This window comes from Hyla sarda, chromosome 8 (genome assembly GCF_029499605.1).
Source record: "Hyla sarda isolate aHylSar1 chromosome 8, aHylSar1.hap1, whole genome shotgun sequence".
Taxonomy (NCBI): Eukaryota; Metazoa; Chordata; class Amphibia; order Anura; family Hylidae; genus Hyla; species Hyla sarda.
Genome location: NC_079196.1, coordinates 227,413,598 through 227,433,558, shown reverse-complemented (window position 1 = coordinate 227,433,558; position 19,961 = coordinate 227,413,598). Strand labels below are relative to the sequence as shown.

The window sequence follows — 19,961 nt, the reverse complement described above, 5'->3', positions numbered from 1 at the left end:
ATACATGGCTGAACAGACAGTATCACACATGAATTAGATACATGGCTGAACAGACAGTATCACACATGAATTAGATACATGGCTGAACAGACAGTATCACATATGAATTAGATACATGGCTGAACATACAGTATCACATATGAATTAGATACATGGCTGAACAGACAGTATCACATATGAATTAGATACATGGCTGAACATACAGTATCACACATGAATTAGATACATGGCTGAACAGACAGTATCACATATGAATTAGATACATGGCTGAACAGACAGTATCACACATGAATTAGATACATGGCTGAGCAGACAGTATCACACATGAATTAGATACATGGCTGAACAGACAGTATCCCACATGAATTAGATACATGGCTGAACAGACAGTATCCCACATGAATTAGATACATGGCTGAACAGACAGTATCCCACATGAATTAGATACAAGGCTGAACAGACAGTATCCCACATGAATTAGATACATGGCTGAACAGACAGTATCACACATGAATTAGATACATGGCTGAACAGACAGTATCACACATGAATTAGATACATGGCTGAACAGACAGTATCACATATGAATTAGATACATGGCTGAACAGACAGTATCACACATGAATTAGATACATGGCTGAACAGACAGTATCACACATGAATTAGATACATGGCTGAACAGACAGTATCACATATGAATTAGATACATGGCTGAACAGACAGTATCACATATGAATTAGATGCATGGTTGCACAGACAGTATCACACATTAATTAGATACATGGCTGAACAGACAGTATCACACATGAATTAGATACATGGCTGAACAGACAGTATCACACATGAATTAGATACATGGCTGAACAGACAGTATCCCACATGAATTAGATACATGGCTGAACAGACAGTATCACACATGAATTAGATACATGGCTGAACAGACAGTATCACACATGAATTAGATACATGGCTGAACAGACAGTATCCCACATGAATTAGATACATGGCTGAACAGACAGTATCACATATGAATTAGATACATGGCTGAACAGACAGTATCACATATGAATTAGATACATGGTTGCACAGACAGTATCCCACATGAATTAGATACATGGCTGAACAGACAGTATCCCACATGATGGAGGTTGTAGTCCCCTTTGCCTCATGTCCATCCTTCCTCTTTCGCCCACAGATGCCAGCTGAGAAGGGGCAGGTGTACGTGGTGACGGGGGGCTGCGGGTTCCTGGGGTCCCACCTGGTGCGGATGTTGGCGGAGCGCTCCAGGAACGTGGCGGAGATTCGAGTATTTGACCTTCACCTGGACGAGACCCTCAGGACGCTCAGCACCGGTGAGTTATCTGGTATCACTATATAGGGCGCCCCCAAGTGGGCAGGTTGAATCTGTAGTCCCAGAAGGCCTGTACATATATCCAGCACAATGGCCGCCACCAAGGGAACATTCCCGTCTGTTATCAGCAGGAACCATGAAACCAGAGGCGCCAATATTCTCCCCGGCCCAGATACGGCCATCTTGTTATCAGAACGGAAAACGGGAAACAAAAACTGACAGAGACCCTGACATCTCCCTGGAGAATGCGAAACGTTCCCCCTGAATTATATATATAGTCATGGCTGTAAATGTTGTCACCCCTGAATTTCTCTATAAAATGAAGTATTTCTCACAGGAAAGGATTGCAGTAACACAGGTTTTGCTATACACATGTTTATTCCCTTTGTGTGTATTGGAACTAAAACAGAAAAAGGAGGAAAAAAAAGCAAATTGGACATAATGTCACCAAACTCCAAAAATGGTCCGGACACAATTATTGTCACAAAATTATATTTGGTTGCACCCTTTGGAAAAAATAAGTGAAATCAGTGTCTTCCAATAAGCATCAATAAGCTTCATACACCTCTCAGCCGGAATGTTGGACCACTCTTCCTATAACCATCAATAAGCTTCTTACACCTCTCAGACGGAATGTTGGACCACTCTTCCTATAACCATCAATAAGCTTCTTACACCTCTCAGCCGGAATGTTGGACCACTCTTCCTATAACCATCAATAAGCTTCTTACACCTCTCAGCCGAAATGTTGGACCACTCTTCCTATAACCATCAATAAGCTTCTTACACCTCTCAGCCGGAATGTTGGACCACTCTTCCATTACAAACTGCTCCCGGTCTCTTATTGGACGGCGCCTTTTCCCAACAGTAATTATAAGATCTCTCCACAGGTGATCAATGGGATTTAGATCTGGACTCATTGCTGACACTTCAGGACTCTCCAGCGCTTTGTTGTCATCCATTTCTGGGGCTTTTTGATGTATATTTGGGGTCATTGTCCTGCTGGAAGACCCAAGATCTCGGACACAAACTCAGCTTTCTGACACTGGGCTGTACAGTGCGACCCAAAATCCATTGGTAATCCTCAGATTTCATGATGTCTTGTACACATTCAAGGCCCCCAGTGCCAGAGGCAGCAAAACAACCCAAAACATCACTGACCTCCACCATATGTCACTGTAGGTACTGTGTTCTTTTCTTTGTAGGCCTCATTACGTTTTCGGTAAACAGTAGAATGATTTGCTTTACCAAAAAGATCTATCTTGGTCTCATCTGTCCACAAGACGTTTTCCCAGAAGGATTTTAGTTATTCAAGCTCATTTTGGTAAAATGTAGTCTTGCTTTTTTATGTCTCTGTGTCAGCAGTGGGGTCCTCCGGGGTCTCCTCCATAGTGGGGTCCTCCTGGGTCTCCTCCATAGTGGGGTCCTCCTGGGTCTCCTCCATAGTGGGGTCCTCCTGGGTCTCCTCCATGGAGGGGTCCTCCTGGGTCTCCTTCATAGTGGGGTCCTCCTGGGTCTCCTCCATAGTGGGGTCCTCCTGGGTCTCCTCCATAGTGGGGTCCTCCTGGGTCTCCTCCATAGCATTTAATTTCATTTAAATGTTGACGGATAGTTTGCGCTGACACTGATGCTCCCTGAGCCTACAGGACAGCTTGAATATCTTTGGAACTTGTTTGGGGCTGCTTATCCACCATCTGGACTATCCTGCATTGACACCTTTCATAAATTTTTCTCTTCCGTCCATGCCCAGGGAGATTATCTACAGTGCCGGGGGTTGCAAACTTCTTGATAATGTTCCTCACTGTGGACAAAGACAAATCTCGATCTCTGGAGATGGACTTGTAACCTTGAGATTGTTGATATTTTTCCCCAATTTTGGTTCTCAAGTCCTCAGACAGTTCTCTTCTCCTCTTTCTGTTGTCCTTGCTTAGTGTGGCACACACAGACACACAATGCAAATACTAAGTGAACTTCTCTCCTTTTTTATCTGCTTTCAGCTGTGATTTTTATATTGCCCACACCTGTTACTTGCCCCAGGTGAGTATAAAGGAACATCACATGCTTGAAACAATCTTATTTATCCACAATTATGAAAGGGGCCAATCATTTTGTCCATCCCATTTTTGGAGTTTGGTGACATTATGTCCAATTTGCTTCCAACCCCCCCCCCCCCTTTTATGTTTTAGCTCCAATACACACAAAGGGAATAAACATGTGTATAGCAAAACATGTGTTACTGCAATCCTTTTCTGTGAGAAATACTTCTTTTTCTTGAAAAATTTCAGGGGGGCCAACATTTACTGCCATAAATGTAAATATAAATATATATGGTTATGAGGCCCTAAACACAAGGTGGGTGACCTGAGAAATACCAGCTGGGCACTAGATGGCAGACCTGGACAATGACAAGGATAACAACTCACCAATAGATAACAAGGACAAGGATAACAACTCACCAATAGGTAACAAGGACAAGGATAACAACTCACCAATAGATAACAAGGACAAGGATAGCAACTCACCAATAGATAACAAGGACAAGGATAACAACTCACCAATAGGTAACAAGGACAAGGATAACAACTCACCAATAGATAACAAGGACAAGGATAACAACTCACCAATAGATAACAAGGACAAGGATAACAACTCACCAATAGATAACAAGGACAAGGATAACAACTCACCAATAGATAACAAGGACAAGGATAACAACTCACCAATAGATAACAAGGACAAGGATAACAACTCACCAATAGATAACAAGGACAAGGATAACAACTCACCAATAGATAACAAGGACAAGGATAGCAACTCACCAATAGATAACAAGGACAAGGATAGCAACTCACCAATAGATAACAAGGACAAGGATAACAACTCACCAATAGATAACAAGGACAAGGATAACAACTCACCAATAGATAACAAGGACAAGGATAACAACTCACCAATAGATAACAAGGACAAGGATAACAACTCACCAATAGATAACAAGGACAAGGATAACAACTCACCAATAGATAACAAGGACAAGGATAACAACTCACCAATAGATAACAAGGACAAGGATAGCAACTCACCAATAGATAACAAGGACAAGGATAGCAACTCACCAATAGATAACAAGGACAAGGATAACAACTCACCAATAGGTAACAAGGACAAGGATAACAACTCACCAATAGGTAACAAGGACAAGGATAACAACTCACCAATAGATAACAAGGACAAGGATAACAACTCACCAATAGATAACAAGGACAAGGATAGCAACTCACCAATAGATAACAAGGACAAGGATAACAACTCACCAATAGGTAACAAGGACAAGGATAACAACTCACCAATAGATAACAAGGACAAGGATAACAACTCACCAATAGATAACAAGGACAAGGATAGCAACTCACCAATAGATAACAAGGACAAGGATAACAACTCACCAATAGGTAACAAGGACAAGGATAACAACTCACCAATAGATAACAAGGACAAGGATAACAACTCACCAATAGATAACAAGGACAAGGATAACAACTCACCAATAGATAACAAGGACAAGGATAACAACTCACCAATAGATAACAAGGACAAGGATAGCAACTCACCAATAGATAACAAGGACAATGATAACAACTCACCAATAGATAACAAGGACAAGGATAACAACTCACCAATAGATAACAAGGACAAGGATAGCAACTCACCAATAGATAACAAGGACAAGGATAACAACTCACCAATAGATAACAAGGACAAGGATAACAACTCACCAATAGATAACAAGGACAAGGATAACAACTCACCAATAGATAACAAGGACAATGATAACAACTCACCAATAGGTAACAAGGACAAGGATAACAACTCACCAATAGATAACAAGGACAAGGATAACAACTCACCAATAGATAACAAGGACAAGGATAGCAACTCACCAATAGATAACAAGGACAAGGATAACAACTCACCAATAGATAACAAGGACAAGGATAGCAACTCACCAATAGATAACAAGGACAAGGATAACAACTCACCAATAGATAACAAGGACAAGGATAACAACTCACCAATAGATAACAAGGACAAGGATAGCAACTCACCAATAGATAACAAGGACAAGGATAACAACTCACCAATAGATAACAAGGACAAGGATAGCAACTCACCAATAGATAACAAGGACAAGGATAACAACTCACCAATAGATAACAAGGACAAGGATAACAACTCACCAATAGATAACAAGGACAAGGATAACAACTCACCAATAGATAACAAGGACAAGGATAACAACTCACCAATAGATAACAAGGACAAGGATAACAACTCACCAATAGATAACAAGGACAAGGATAACAACTCACCAATAGATAACAAGGACAAGGATAGCAACTCACCAATAGATAACAAGGACAAGGATAACAACTCACCAATAGATAACAAGGACAAGGATAACAACTCACCAATAGATAACAAGGACAAGGATAACAACTCACCAATATTGACAGAAACCAAAGGTGATGGAAGGAATTTTGGCACAAATGAAAGAAAGTTGAATAATAAAGATAACAAAAACATAAAAAACTGAAGGACTAAACCTACTTAGCTGTTCCTAATCTTTCCCTAGATCTTTTCCTGAACTCTAACTAAACACCAAAAATAACCCCCAATGTCCCTGCAGTGTTCCTATAGAAACCCTGTAATAGATGACTAGGAGAAACACTAGACTAGGGCCCAGAAACAAAGAAAGGCCGAGGAGAGAACTGAAACACAAAAAAACAGAACTACACAAAAAAAAGATGAACCAAGAACAACCTGAAGAAATAGGAACAAGACTAGAAAAAGGTAGTGGAGTAGCTGTCCGGGCATGCTGGGAGTTACATTTTTTCAACAGTTGGAGGCACACTGGTGGAGAAACAATGTGCTAGGGAATGCTGGGTACAAACACACAAAACATGTGCTATAATCCGCACAGATCTGCACAAGCCAGGGATGGTAACAAACAGAAACTACATTCTAAGTGGGAGGATTCCTGCTATTAGTAACACTGACCAGGGTATCCCATGATATGATGTCACTGAGCACTGATGACATCATCTCCACCCAGGAGGCTAAATGTCTCCACCCCTGCTTATAAGTAGAAACATCCTTCTGTTCTTTCTTTATGATTTTGCAGTACCTATGGCCACCTATAGGTGGTGCTGTGTATGGAGGGATCTCTGTTTTGTACAACTGGAGTATAAGACACAATGTGACAGCAGAATAGTAAGTGCAGCTCTGGAGATGACTGCAGTATAAGGCATGATATAATATCAGAATAGTGAGTGCAGCTCTGGAGGAAAAGATGTGAAGTAACAGCAGAAAAGTGAGTGCTACGGTGAAGGTGACTGGAGGATAAGACATGGTGTAACGGCAGAATAGTGAGTGCTACTATGAAGGTGACTGGGGGATAAGACATGATGTAACAGCAGAATAGTGAGTGCAGCTCTGGAGGTGATTGGAATATGAGATGTGATGTAACAGAATAGTGAGTGCAGCTCTGGAGATGATTGGAGTATGAGACATGATGTAATAGAAGAGTGAGTGCAGCTCTAGAGGTGACTGGAGTATGAGACACGATGTAACAGAATATTGAGTGCAGCTCTGCAGGTGATTGGAGTATGAGACATGATGTAACAGAATAGTGAGTGCAGCTCTGGAGGTGACTGGAGTATGAGACATGATGTAATAGAATAGTGAGTGCAGCTCTGGAGGTGACTGGAGTATGAGACATGATGTAATAGAAGAGTGAGTGCAGCTCTGGAGGTGACTGGAGTATGAGATGTGATGTAATAGAAGAGTGAGTGCAGCTCTGGAGGTGATTGGAGTATGAGATATGATGTAACAGAATAGTGAGTGCAGATCTGGAGGTGATTGGAGTATGAGATGTGATGTAATAGAATAGTGAGTGCAGCTCTGGAGGTGATTGGAGTATGAGACATGATGTAACAGAATAGTGAGTGCAGCTCTGGAGTTGACTGGAGTATGAGACATGATGTAACAGAATAGTGAGTGCAGCTCTGGAGGTGATTGGAGTATGAGATGTGATGTAATAGAATAGTGAGTGCAGCTCTGGAGGTGATTGGAGCATGAGACATGATGTAACAGAATAGTGAGTGCAGCTCTGGAGGTGATTGGAATATTAGATGTGATGTAACAGAATAGTGAGTGCAGCTCTGGAGGTGACTGGAGTATGAGATGTGATGTAATAGAATAGTGAGTGCAGCTCTGGAGGTGATTGGAGTATGAGACATGATGTAACAGAATAGTGAGTGCAGCTCTGGTGGTGATTGGAGTACGAGACATGATGTAACAGAATAGTGAGTGCAGCTCTGGAAGTGATTGGAATATTAGATGTGATGTAACAGAATAGTGAGTGCAGCTCTGGAGGTGACTGGAGTATGAGATGTGATGTAATAGAATAGTGAGTGCAGCTCTGGAGGTGACTGGAGTATGAGACATGATGTAACAGAATCGTGAGTGCAGCTCTGGAGGTGACTGGAGTATGAGACATGATGTAATAGAATAGTGAGTGCAGCTCTGGAGGTGATTGGAGTATGAGACATGATGTAACAGAATCGTGAGTGCAGCTCTGGAGGTGACTGGAGTATGAGACATGATGTAATAGAATAGTGAGTGCAGCTCTGGAGGTGATTGGAGTATGAGACATGATGTAATAGAAGAGTGAGTGCAGCTCTGGAGGTGATTGGAGTATGAGATATGATGTAACAGAATAGTGAGTGCAGCTCTGGAGGTGACTGGAGTATGAGATGTGATGTAATAGAAGAGTGAGTGCAGCTCTGGAGGTGATTGGAGTATGAGATATGATGTAACAGAATAGTGAGTGCAGCTCTGGAGGTGATTGGAGTATGAGATGTGATGTAATAGAATAGTGAGTGCAGCTCTGGAGGTGATTGGAGTATGAGACATGATGTAACAGAATAGTGAGTGCAGCTCTGGTGGTGATTGGAGTACGAGACATGATGTAACAGAATAGTGAGTGCAGCTCTGGAAGTGATTGGAATATTAGATGTGATGTAACAGAATAGTGAGTGCAGCTCTGGAGGTGACTGGAGTATGAGATGTGATGTAATAGAATAGTGAGTGCAGCTCTGGAGGTGACTGGAGTATGAGACATGATGTAACAGAATCGTGAGTGCAGCTCTGGAGGTGACTGGAGTATGAGACATGATGTAATAGAATAGTGAGTGCAGCTCTGGAGGTGATTGGAGTATGAGACATGATGTAACAGAATCGTGAGTGCAGCTCTGGAGGTGACTGGAGTATGAGACATGATGTAATAGAATAGTGAGTGCAGCTCTGGAGGTGACTGGAGTATGAGACATGATGTAACAGAATAGTGAGTGCAGCTCTGGAGGTGATTGGAGTATGAGGCATGTTCTCTTAAACAATAATACTACAACACCGGATCATCCTTATACAGAGTCGCGTCAGGAACTGAAGCAAAACAGGAAACCACAGAATGATAGTCTGGCGTCTCCTAATAGTAGGTCTCAGATGACCGCTAGTCCCTGACCTGCCTGTAGGGGTCATAATAAGGGATATATATAAATCCAGTAATGTAATGCTCTGCAGGGTGGAGGTGCTCTGCAGGGCGGAGGTGCTCTGCAGGGTGGAGGTGCTCTGCAGGGTGGAGGTGCTCTGCAGGGTGGAGGTGCTCTGTAGGGTGGGGGTGCTCTGCAGGGCGGAGGTGCTCTGTAGGGCGGGGGTGCTCTGCAGGGCGGAGGTGCTCTGCAGGGTGGAGCTGCTCTGCAGGGTGGAGGTGCTCTGCAGGGTGGAGCTGCTCTGCAGGGCGGAGGTGCTCTGCAGGGCGGAGGTGCTCTGCAGGGCGGAGGTGCTCTGCAGGGCGGGGGTGCTCTGCAGGGTGGGGGTGCTCTGCAGGGCGGAGGTGCTCTGCAGGGCGGAGGTGCTCTGCAGGGCGGAGGTGCTCTGCAGGGCGGAGGTGCTCTGCAGGGCGGAGGTGCTCTGCAGGGTGGAGGTGCTCTGCAGGGTGGAGGTGCTCTGCAGGGTGGAGCTGCTCTGCAGGGTGGAGGTGCTCTGCAGGGTGGAGGTGCTCTGCGGGGTGGAGGTGCTCTGCAGGGTGGAGGTGCTCTGCAGGGTGGAGGTGCTCTGCAGGGCGGAGGTGCTCTGCAGGGTGGAGGTGCTCTGCAGGGTGGAGGTGCTCTGCAGGGCGGAGGTGCTCTGCAGGGTGGAGGTGCTCTGCAGGGCGGAGGTGCTCTGCCGGGTGTGGTTGCTCTGCAGGGCGGTACTATTACTGGTATGGGGGAAGTGGAGGGGACATTCTGCTCTTGACAAAGGTTTCACTTCCCCTCAGGTGAAGGCCGAGAAGCAGAACATATAAAGATGTCTGATAGCAGCACAGAGGAGGTCAGGGGAGGGCGGTAGATATTCCTGCACATACGTGTATTACAGCTACATACAAGATAATGACATTGTTTTGTAGTGCGCACTATATGGCGGTACAATGTGAAGGTGATGAATCGTAGACGAGGATGTTCTGGTCACGCCGGGTTTCCTCATCTCTTCACCTTCGTCTTCACTTCCTTCCTTGTTTATTACAAAAATAACCGTAATAACCAATGTAGAGAATCCCGAAAGACGAGCGCGGCCCTTATACAGGGGACCCCCTATATGTGCCTAATACACAGTGCAGACCCCAAACAGGACAAAGAGCCCAAATAACATTACCAGTATAATATATAACATTACCAGTATAATATATAACATTACCAGTATAGTATATAACATAACCAGTATAATATATAACATTACCAGTATAATATATAACATTACCAGTATAATATATAACATTACCAGTATAGTATATAACACTACCAGTATAATATATAACATTACCAGTATAATATATAACATTACCAGTATAGTATATAACATTACCAGTATAATATATAACATTACCAGTATAATATATAACATTACCAGTATAATATATAACATTACCAGTATAGTATATAACACTACCAGTATAATATATAACATTACCAGTATAATATATAACATTACCAGTATAGTATATAACATTACCAGTATAATATATAACATTACCAGTATAATATATAACATTACCAGTATAATATATAACATTACCAGTATAATATATAACATAACCAGTATAATATATAACATTACCAGTATAATATATAACATTACCAGTATAGTATATAACATTACCAGTATAATATATAACATTACCAGTATAGTATATAACACTACCAGTATAATATATAACATTACCAGTATAGTATATAACATTACCAGTATAATATATAACATTACCAGTATAGTATATAACATTACCAGTATAGTATATAACATTACCAGTATAATATATAACATTACCAGTATAGTATATAACATTACCAGGATAATATATAACATTACCAGTATAATATATAACATTACCAGTATAATATATAACATTACCAGTATAGTATATAACATTACCAGTATAGTATATAACATTACCAGTATAATATATAACATTACCAGTATAATATATAACATTACCAGTATAGTATATAACATTACCAGTATAATATATAACATTACCAGTATAATATATAACATTACCAGTATAATATATAACATTACCAGTATAATATATAACATTACCAGTATAATATTCTCCATATAACATTACCAGTATAATATTCTCTATATAACACTACCACCATATCAGTCCCCATATAACACTACCACCATATCAGTCCCCATATAACACTACCACCATATCAGTCCCCATATAACACTACCACCATATCAGTCCCCATATAACACTACCACCATATCAGTCCTCATATAACACTACCACCATATCAGTCCCCATATAACACTACCACCATATCAGCCATATCAGTCCCCATATATAACACTACCACCATATCAGTCCCCATATAACACTACCACCATATCAGTCCCCATATAACACTACCACCATATCAGTCTCCATATAACACTACCACCATATCATTCCCCATATAACACTACCACCATATCAGTCCTCATATAACACTACCACCATATCAGTCCCCATATAACACTACCACCATATCAGTCCCCATATAACACTACCACCATATCATTCCCCATATAACACTACCACCATATCAGTCCCCATATAACACTACCACCATATCAGTCCCCATATAACACTACCACCATATCAGTCCCCATATAACACTACCACCATATCAGTCCCCATATAACACTACCACCATATCAGTCCCCATATAACACTACCACCATATCAGTCCTCATATAACACTACCACCATATCAGTCCTCATATAACACTACCACCATATCAGTCCCCATATATAACACTACCACCATATCAGTCCCCATATAACACTACCACCATATCAGTCCCCATATAACACTACCACCATATCAGTCCTCATATATAACACTACCACCATATCAGTCCCCATATAACATTACCACCATATCAGTCCTCATATAACATTACCACCATATCAGTCCCCATATAACATTACCACCATATCAGTCCTCATATAACATTACCACCATATCAGTCCCCATATAACATTACCACCATATCAGTCCCCATATAACACTACCACCATATCAGTCCCCATATATAACACTACCACCATAGCAGTCCCCATATAACACTACCACCATATCAGTCCCCATATAACATTACCACCATATCAGTCCCCATATATAACACTACCACCATATCAGTCCCCATATAACACTACCACCATATCAGTCCCCATATAACACTACCACCATATCAGTCCCCATATAACACTACCACCATATCAGTCCCCATATAACACTACCACCATAGCAGTCCCCATATAACACTACCACCATATCAGTCCCCATATAACACTACCACCATATCAGTCCCCATATAACACTACCACCATAGCAGTCCCCATATAACACTACCACCATATCAGTCCCCATATAACACTACCACCATATCAGTCCCCATATATCTGTTACGCCTAGCGCTCCGGGTCCCCGCTCCTCCCCGGAGCGCTCACGGCGTCTCTCTCCCTGCAGCGCCCCGGTCGGTCCCGCTGACCGGGAGCGCTGCACTGTCATGGCTGTCGGGGATGCGATTCGCACAGCGGGACGCGCCCGCTCGCGAATCGCATCCCAGGTCACTTACCCGTCCCGGTCCCCTGCTGTCTTGTGCTGGCGCGCGCGGCTCCGGTCTCTAGGGCGCGCGCGCGCCAGCTCTCTGAGACTTAAAGGGCCAGTGCACCAATGATTGGTGCCTGGCCCAATTAGCCTAATTGGCTTCCATCTGCTCCCTGGCTATATCTGATCTCCTCCCTTGCACTCCCTTGCCGGATCTTGTTGCCTTGTGCCAGTGAAAGCGTTTAGTGTGTCCAAAGCCTGTGTACCTGAACTTCTGCTATCCATCTTGACTACGAACCTTGCCGCCTGCCCCGACCTTCTGCTACGTCTGACCTTGCCTCTGCCTAGTCCTTCTGTCCCACGCCTTCTCAGCAGTCAGCGAGGTTGAGCCGTTGCTAGTGGATACGACCTGGTTGCTACTGCCGCAGCAAGACCATCCCGCTTTGCGGCGGGCTCTGGTGAAAACCAGTAGCCTCTTAGAACCGGTCCACTAGCACGGTCCACGCCAATCCCTCGCTGACACAGCGGATCCACAACCCGTAAGCCGAATCGTGACAGTAGATCCGGCCATGGATCCCGCTGAGGTGCCGCTGCCAAGTCTCGCTGACCTTACCACGGTGGTCGCTCAGCAATCGCAGCAAATTGCCCAACAAGGACAGCAGCTGTCGCAGTTGACCGCCACGTTACAGCAACTTCTGCCTCTGCTACAGCAGCAACCATCTCCTCCGCCAGCTCCTGCACCTCCTCCGCAGCGAGTGGCCGCTCCTAGCCTCCGCTTGTCCCTGCCGGACAAATTTGATGGGGACTCTAAACTCTGCCGTGGATTTTTGTCTCAGTGTTCCCTGCATATGGAGATGTTGTCGGACTTGTTTCCTACAGAACGGTCTAAGGTGGCGTTCGTAGTAAGCCTTCTTTCAGGAAAGGCCTTGTCTTGGGCCACACCGCTCTGGGACCGCAATGATCCTGCCACAGCCACAGTCCAGGCCTTCTTCGCTGAAGTCCGTAGTGTCTTCGAGGAGCCTGCCTGAGCTTCTTCTGCCGAGACTGCCCTGTTGAACCTGGTCCAGGGTAATTCTTCAGTGGGCGAGTACGCCATCCAATTTCGTACTCTTGCTTCCGAGTTATCATGGAATAACGAGGCTCTCTGCGCGACCTTTAAAAAAGGCCTATCCAGTCGCATCAAGGATGTGCTGGCCGCACGAGAGGTTCCTGCCAACCTGCAAGAACTCATCCATTTGGCTACCCGCATTGACATGCATTTTTCTGAGCGACACCAAGAGCTCCGCCAGGAAAAAGACTTAGATCTCTGGGCACCTCTCCCACAGCATCCTTTGCAGTCTACGCCTGGGCCTTCCGCCGAGGAGGCCATGCAAGTGGATCGGTCTCGCCTGACCCAGGAAGAGAGGAATCGCCGTAGGGAAGAAAATCTCTGTCTTTACTGTGCCAGTACCGAGCATTTCTTGGTGGATTGCCCTATCCGTCCTCCACGTCTGGGAAACGCACGCACGCACCCAGCTCACGTGGGTGTGGCGTCTCTTGGTTCTAAGTCTGCTTCTCCACGTCTCACGGTGCCCGTGCGGATTTCTCCTTCAGCCAACTCCTCCCTCTCAGCCGTGGCCTGCTTGGACTCCGGTGCCTCTGGAAATTTTATTTTGGAGTCGTTTGTTAATAAATTCCGCATCCCGGTGTCCCGTCTCGTCAAGCCGCTCTACATTTCCGCGGTCAATGGAGTCAGACTGGATTGCACCGTGCGTTACCGCACAGAACCCCTCCTGATGTGTATTGGACCCCACCACGAAAGGATTGAGCTCTTCGTTCTCCCCAACTGTACCTCTGAGGTCCTCCTCGGTCTGCCGTGGCTCCGGCTTCATTCTCCCACCCTTGATTGGACCACCGGGGAGATCAAGAACTGGGACTCTGCCTGCCTTAGGAAGTGCCTCTCCCCCCCCTCCCAGTCCCGTCAGGCAAGCCTCTGTGCCTCCTCATGGCTCCCGTCCTTGTGTCACCCTGCCCCGTGCCAAGCTTCACCCTCTGCCCTCCCTCCCCATTCCTACTCCTGCTGCACTGCCTGCCGTTGAGGAAACCCTCCATTCTTTCCCGGTGTCCTCATCCCAGGGGAGGCAGTTACCGGACAAAAAAAAGGGGAGACCTAAGGGGGGGGTACTGTTACGCCTAGCGCTCCGGGTCCCCGCTCCTCCCCGGAGCGCTCACGGCGTCTTTCTCCCTGCAGCGCCCCGGTCAGTCCCGCTGGCCGGGAGCGCTGCACTGTCATGGCCGTCGGGGATGCGATTCGCACAGCGGGACGCGCCCGCTCGCGAATCGCATCCCAGGTCACTTACCCGTCCCGGTCCCCTGCTGTCTTGTGCTGGCGCGCGCGGCTCTGCTCTCTAGGGCGCGCGCGCGCCAGCTCTCTGAGACTTAAAGGGCCAGTGCACCAATGATTGGTGCCTGGCCCAATTAGCCTAATTGGCTTCCATCTGCTCCCTGGCTATATCTGATCCCCTCCCTTGCACTCCCTTGCCGGATCTTGTTGCCTTGTGCCAGTGAAAGCGTTTAGTGTGTCCAAAGCCTGTGTACCTGAACTTCTGCTATCCATCCTGACTACGAACCTTGCCGCCTGCCCCCGACCTTCTGCTACGTCTGACCTTGCCTCTGCCTAGTCCTTCTGTCCCACGCCTTCTCAGCAGTCAGCGAGGTTGAGCCGTTGCTAGTGGATACGACCTGGTTGCTACTGCCGCAGCAAGACCATCCCGCTTTGCGGCGGGCTCTGGTGAAAACCAGTAGCCTCTTAGAACCGGTCCACTAGCACGGTCCACGCCAATCCCTCACTGACACAGCGGATCCACAACCCGTAAGCCGAATCGTGACAATATCACTACCACCATATCAGTCCCCATATATCAGGGCCCATTAAGTTCCACGTACTGACCGTATCTACCAGTGACTTTGTTTGGTAAACTATTATTTTGCGGGACTGAAAGCAGAGAAGGACGGCGGATAAATCACCCAACACCAAGAGAACAAGACCCGCCATACTGTGCCCCCACAGAGGCTGATATCAGGATAATGTGACATCTACACGACAGGTGAAGCCGGTGACCCATCTAATTTTACTCCATGTCATCGTATAAACCTTTATCTACTGATCGGGTCCTCAGCTCGGATATTATGTAACAATGCAGCGTCCGGGCAGTGCCGCCATCTACACCAATCCGGGAGTTATGGAAAAGTCCTACGAAAAAGTCACCACTTGCAATTACTTTATTTATTGCACATATCGACGCGTTTCCAGCATGGAACAGGCCCTTTCTCAAGAAAAGTGCTGATCATACTGACCACAACCGTAAACGTAGAAAGAATTAAACAGCAGAATAGCTTGGCGTGATCTGAAATAAAGGATGAAGAAGAAAACAAGGAGAGAATGAAGGTAGAAAATAGTTAAAAAAAAAGTAGAAAAAAAAGGGAGGACGAAGAGAAGAAACATAATAACCAAACCATTGTTATGATGCACAGTGATGGGAATAATATGGGTGGAGCGGAGTGGGTAGAGCGCAGCCCTCTGGCAGGGAGTACATGGTAGGTTCCATACTGGTGTGGTTCTCTGTGGCGGCCATTGTTTCTGTGATGTTTTGTCTGTGGGGTGGTGCGGCCCGGAGCCAGGGGCTTGGTCGGGTAGTAGTGGGGCTGCCTGGCCACTGGGTCGCTCCCCCTATGGGCCTGGTGTCTCTGAGGCAGTGGTCGCCGCCTGGCACTACACCAGTGTTCGGTTAGGGACCCACTCTGACTAGGTGGCCTTGACGTGACGAGTGGACTTGTACTTTTTTGATCAAAATGTATAATAACAACCTGTTAGTTTTTTTTATTATGCTGAGAAGCGAATAGATCAAAATACAAATGGTGGATGGGCGGCTGTGTTTCTCTATTTGTGTTGTACACACATATATATCTATATATAATTGGGAAAAGCGCAATTAAAATACATAAACATATAATTATATATACCAAAAATAAACTGATTAAATCAGTAAAATGGGTGTAAATAAAATAATAATGATAATAATGATGCACATTACAAAAACAGGATACGGTATGCAGTGATTAGTAGGTGGCAATATCAAATTAGTTTAAAAGCTATTAATAATGACCTATAATAACAATGTCATAATAATGACCTATAATAACAATGTCATAATAATGACCTACCAATAACACTATCATAATAATGACCTATAATAACAATGTCATAATAATGACCTATAATAACAATGTCATAATAATGACCTACCAATAACACTATCATAATAATGACCTACCAATAACACTGTCATAATAATGACCTACCAATAACAATGTCGTAATAATGACCTACCAATAACACTGTCATAATAATGACCTACCAATAACACTATCATAATAATGACCTACCAATAACACTATCATAATAATGACCTACAAATAACACTGTCATAATAATGACCTACCAATAACAATGTCATAATAATGACCTACCAATAACAATGTCATAATAATGACCTACCAATAACAATGTTATAATAATGACCTACCAATAACACTGTCATAATAATGACCTATAATAACAATGTCATAATAATGACCTACCAATAACACTGTCATAATAATGACCTACCAATAACACTGTCATAATAATGACCTACCAATAACAATGTCATAATAATGACCTACCAATAACACTGTCATAATAATGACCTACCAATAACACTGTCATAATAATGACCTACCAATAACACTGTCATAATAATGACCTACCAATAACACTGTCATAATAATGACCTACCAATAACACTGTCATAATAATGACCTACCAATAACACTGTCATAATAATGACCTACCAATAACACTGTCATAATAATGACCTACCAATAACACTGTCATAATAATGACCTACCAATAACACTGTCATAATAATGACCTACCAATAACACTGTCATAATAATGACCTACCAATAACACTGTCATAATAATGACCTACCAATAACACTGTCATAATAATGACCTACCAATAACACTGTCATAATAATGACCTACCAATAACACTGTCATAATAATGACCTACCAATAACAATGTCATAATAATGACCTACCAATAACACTGTCATAATAATGACCTACCAATAACACTGTCATAATAATGACCTACCAATAACAATGTCATAATAATGACCTACCAATAACACTGTCATAATAATGACCTACCAATAACAATGTCATAATAATGACCTACCAATAACAATGTCGTAATAATGACCTACCAATAACACTGTCATAATAATGACCTACCAATAACAATGTCATAATAATGACCTACCAATAACAATGTCATAATAATGACCTACCAATAACACTGTCATAATAATGACCTACCAATAACAATGTCATAATAATGACCTACCAATAACAATGTCATAATAATGACCTACCAATAACAATGTCATAATAATGACCTACCAATAACACTGTCATAATAATGACCTACCAATAACACTATCATAATAATGACCTACCAATAACACTGTCATAATAATGACCTACCAATAACACTGTCATAATAATGACCTACCAATAACAATGTCATAATAATGACCTACCAATAACACTGTCATAATAATGACCTACCAATAACAATGTCATAATAATGACCTACCAATAACAATGTCATAATAATGACCTACCAATAACACTGTCATAATAATGACCTACCAATAACACTGTCATAATAATGACCTACCAATAACAATGTCATAATAATGACCTACCAATAACACTATCATAATAATGACCTACCAATAACAATGTCATAATAATGACCTACCAATAACACTGTCATAATAATGACCTACCAATAACACTGTCATAATAATGACCTACCAATAACAATGTCATAATAATGACCTACCAATAACACTGTCATAATAATGACCTACCAATAACAATGTCATAATAATGACCTACCAATAACACTGTCATAATAATGACCTACCAATAACAATGTCATAATAATGACCTACCAATAACAATGTCATAATAATGACCTACCAATAACAATGTCATAATAATGACCTACCAATAACAATGTCATAATAATGACCTACCAATAACACTGTCATAATAATGACCTACCAATAACAATGTCATAATAATGACCTACCAATAACACTGTCATAATAATGACCTACCAATAACACTGTCATAATAATGACCTACCAATAACAATGTCATAATAATGACCTACCAATAACACTATCATAATAATGACCTACCAATAACACTATCATAATAATGACCTACCAATAACAATGTCATAATAATGACCTACCAATAACAATGTCATAATAATGACCTACCAATAACAATGTCATAATAATGACTACCAATAACACTATCATAATAATGACCTACCAATAACACTGTCATAATAATGACCTACCAATAACACTGTCATAATAATGACCTACCAATAACAATGTCATAATAATGACCTACCAATAACAATGTCATAATAATGACCTACCAATAACACTGTCATAATAATGACCTACCAATAACACTGTCATAATAATGACCTACCAATAACAATGTCATAATAATGACCTACCAATAACACTATCATAATAATGACCTACCAATAACAATGTCATAATAATGACCTACCAATAACAATGTCATAATAATGACCTACCAATAACACTGTCATAATAATGACCTACCAATAACAATGTCATAATAATGACCTACCAATAACACTGTCATAATAATGACCTACCAATAACACTGTCATAATAATGACCTACCAATAACACTGTCATAATAATGACCTACCAATAACACTGTCATAATAATGACCTACCAATAACACTGTCATAATAATGACCTACCAATAACAATGTCATAATAATGACTACCAATAACACTATCATAATAATGACCTACCAATAACACTGTCATAATAATGACCTACCAATAACACTGTCATAATAATGACCTACCAATAACACTGTCATATAGAGACTGGAACCGGTTATCTCCTCTCCAATATAATATTTAGTCTCCACTGATATATAATTCTAAACCATAAATAATATACAGGAAATATAAATCAGGATAGTCTCCGAGATCTCATTGAGCCCTAAAGGCTGCAGGGTATTAATCCTATGGATCCATGTGGTCTTGTTTAAAATATCTCCAGCCGTTTGTAAGTTATACTGGAACATACATTTCCCATAGACTTGTATGGGACTTTAAACAAAAACCCCGACCCTCACAAATGGGGGTGGGATAGGTTTAATTTATATATCCTATGTTTGTAGTTGACATATTTGTAACATGTGACCAAGTTTTATCGAAATATCTTCAGCCGTTTGGAAGT

The 19,961-nt window shown here is 42.7% G+C and overlaps 1 protein-coding gene across 2 annotated transcripts in view; it reads left to right on the top strand.

The window, feature by feature from the left end:
- Positions 1 to 19,961, top strand: part of HSD3B7 (hydroxy-delta-5-steroid dehydrogenase, 3 beta- and steroid delta-isomerase 7) — a 46,230-nt gene that overhangs the window by 8,597 nt on the left and 17,672 nt on the right. For both annotated transcript variants that reach the window (XM_056536235.1, XM_056536236.1), the window contains exon 2: positions 1,196 to 1,352. In XM_056536235.1, coding sequence (XP_056392210.1) covers positions 1,196 to 1,352 — 157 coding nt within the window. The remainder of the gene's footprint in view (positions 1 to 1,195; positions 1,353 to 19,961) is intronic.